Source organism: Anopheles aquasalis, chromosome 2 (genome assembly GCF_943734665.1).
Source record: "Anopheles aquasalis chromosome 2, idAnoAquaMG_Q_19, whole genome shotgun sequence".
In the NCBI taxonomy this organism is placed as follows: Eukaryota; Metazoa; Arthropoda; class Insecta; order Diptera; family Culicidae; genus Anopheles; species Anopheles aquasalis.
Genome location: NC_064877.1, coordinates 85,925,647 through 85,928,146, shown reverse-complemented (window position 1 = coordinate 85,928,146; position 2,500 = coordinate 85,925,647). Strand labels below are relative to the sequence as shown.

The 2,500-nt window shown below is 53.3% G+C and overlaps 2 protein-coding genes across 10 annotated transcripts in view; one reads left to right on the top strand and one right to left on the bottom strand.

Moving 5' to 3' along the window:
• The window catches only part of LOC126571146 (protein outspread), a 161,316-nt gene that overhangs the window by 88,821 nt on the left and 69,995 nt on the right, over nucleotides 1-2,500 (top strand). The gene's annotated exons all lie outside the window — the stretch shown is intronic.
• Nucleotides 455-1,794, bottom strand: LOC126571163 (CLIP domain-containing serine protease 14D-like). The gene is made up of 2 exons (XM_050229470.1): nucleotides 1,347-1,794; nucleotides 455-1,282 (listed from the first exon to the last, which is right to left on the bottom strand). Exons 1-2 carry the CDS (start codon nucleotides 1,748-1,750, stop codon nucleotides 523-525), a joined length of 1,164 nt encoding a protein of 387 aa, XP_050085427.1. The 5' UTR covers nucleotides 1,751-1,794; the 3' UTR covers nucleotides 455-522.

Genomic DNA, 2,500 nt, shown 5'->3' with positions numbered 1-2,500 from the left:
GAGCTACGGCCGTTGTCGTCGTGGCAAGCTGCTGTGGCTGTCGATCGACTTGCTGTCCATCGATCGACACGAACGCCAGAGGATATGCTAGGCTCGATGCCGTCCGATCCGCAGCCATTAGAGAGGCCAGCGCAGTCTCTGGGCTAGTAGCTGAACGATCGATCGACCAACGCGGCGGCGCGGCGCGGTTCGGTGTGACGACAGCCGATTGATGGATGTCAAAAAATGGCTGATTAATTTACATATCAGGTGCCAGAAAACCGGTGGTTGTACTGCAGCTGCAGCTGTTCCGTCTGGTGGGCCCTTCGGTTTCAGGAGGTCCGTTCGATCGATCGATCGATCGATACGTCCCCCGGGCGGACGCGAGTTGGCGCGCTGCGCAACAAATTGGACAACCTGACTGGAGTGAAAATGGATGTGGGAGTGAGTTTTGCAATCTATACGAACACGAGAGTAGTGTGCAATCGCAAAGGATTTTACGAATCCTTGGCAACTTTATTGACAACTCTGCTGAACACTTCGTCAATCCATTTCGTCGCTTTGCGATGCCTCTTCTGAATCGGATGATGTTTCTGTTGTAGATGTCACTTCCGTTGTGGACGTCATTTCCGTTGTGGAAATCCCTTTCGCTGTGGACGTTGTTTCCATTTGTTGGTCATCAGCCTTCTCCAACGTCTCAATCGAAGCCTGGATCCAGTCGGTGTAGCGTGCCAAATTGGTGTACACCCCCGGCAGTGCTTTTCCGCATTTCTTCGACCCAAAACTGATAATACCGACCTGCGTCCAACGATCAGCATTTTCCCGCTGCATCAGCGCACCACCCGAGTCTCCGTGGCACACATCCTTTCTCGGTTCTCCACCAACGCACAGCTGAACCTGGGCCACTTCCGGTGAATTGATGCCGTAGGCCCTCGCGCACACGCTCACATTCCGGGCGACCATCGTTACTTTGAGCTTACGCCGAAGTCCACCCCAGGTACGCGTCTTCCCCCAACCAGTGGCCGTGTAGTTGCGTCCGGCAATCTCTGGCATTACGGACGAGTAGCTCGGCAGACAGACCGGTCCAATATGGCTCTCGTACTCGATCGGCCGTTCTAGCTTAAGCAACGCAATGTCATGGAGGAACTGATCGGCCCAATGATCGTACAGTGGATGGTTGAGGATCCCGGCGATCTGGCGGTGTTGGATTGGTCCGTTGCATTCGAGCTCACCGCGCACGTACTTGCAGTCCTCGTCCGTCAGGACATCCCAATCGCCAAACACGGCCTTGTACTGATGACGTCTGTGAAGTAAACATTGGAAGCAGTTGAATCGACCGATATGTTGCTCTCCTATTCCTTACTTACTTGTTGTTTAGTCTCATGGGCGCCTGGAAGCAATGGGCCGCCGATAGGACAAAGTTCCGATTGATCAGAGAACCACTGCAGCTGATCTGCCACTGCCAGCGCGGCATGATGATCGTGGCCCACGGGAACTGATCCAGGTGTGTCTCGCGACTATCGTAGATGACGGCCGTAGCGTCAAAGCGTGACACTTTACCGCAGGATGGGTCATTCTGGAACACCGGACAGCAGATACGGGCCGTCTTGTTGTTCAACTGATTGTGGAATTGGCCACAGTCTTCCGGAGCCAGCAGTACACCTTTCGCGGGTTCACACTGTTCGTCGATCAGTGGTGCACCGGTACTAGGGCTGCAACGGAACCCGATTTGTAGCAACAACAATAGCCACACAACACGATCTGCAGCCATTCTTCGCGTATACTGCTTGGAACCGCGATCCTTACGCTTTACGATTCAATAGCAAACTAAAGCAAGTTTTGACCTAGAGCGCTTGTGGAACGTATTGGTTGATAAGGAGCCTTCGCTGGAACGTTGATAACCTCAAAACCCAGCGTCCGTGGGTTGCGAGAATGCGCATTTGATTGGCAATCAGCGTGATTGCTGCGAGAAAAAAAAAAATTACCGACGCTTAGTCAGTCGGTCAAAAGGGAATCACAGACACGTCACCACGGACTATCAACAGTGAGTTCTGCGTCCGTCTGATTTCGGGAATTCCCGTGTGAGGAACACAAACACAGCGTGAGAGGCAGCATCGAGCGGTCGAACGACGATTACAGCATCCCCGCGGAGTCCGTGGACTCCTCACTTCCTCCTGGTTCACAAAAATGGGGGAGATTGGTTCGTTGAAAACATTACTTAAACTGAACCCCAATTGAAGACCGCAAGTCAACAGCACGGGGAGGTCTTGCAACGTTGGCGGTTACGGCGCTTTTGATGAGCGCAGCGCAGCGTTGTTTGGCATTATGCTAGGCAGCTAGCTAAGTGGTAGTGAAAGGACCTCCACCCATAATCACCATAATTGACTTCGAATGCTGGAGAGCGAACGCGCGGTGAGGGATCGCCTGATCGGTATACCAGGGATCCTCGATCGCGACGATCTTTCCACCGGTTCCTCGCGACTGAAAGAAACCAGCCCCAGACATTTCGGCCGTGATCGTG

Excerpts from the sequence above, each read along its gene's own strand:
- LOC126571163 (XM_050229470.1), bottom strand. The coding sequence starts at position 1,750 with ATGGCTGCAGATCGTGTTGTGTGGCTATTGTTGTTGCTACAAATCGGG. Across the intron at positions 1,283-1,346 it reads CCCATGAGACTAAACAACAA|ACGTCATCAGTACAAGGCCG; the intron begins GTAAGTAAGGAA and ends TTTACTTCACAG.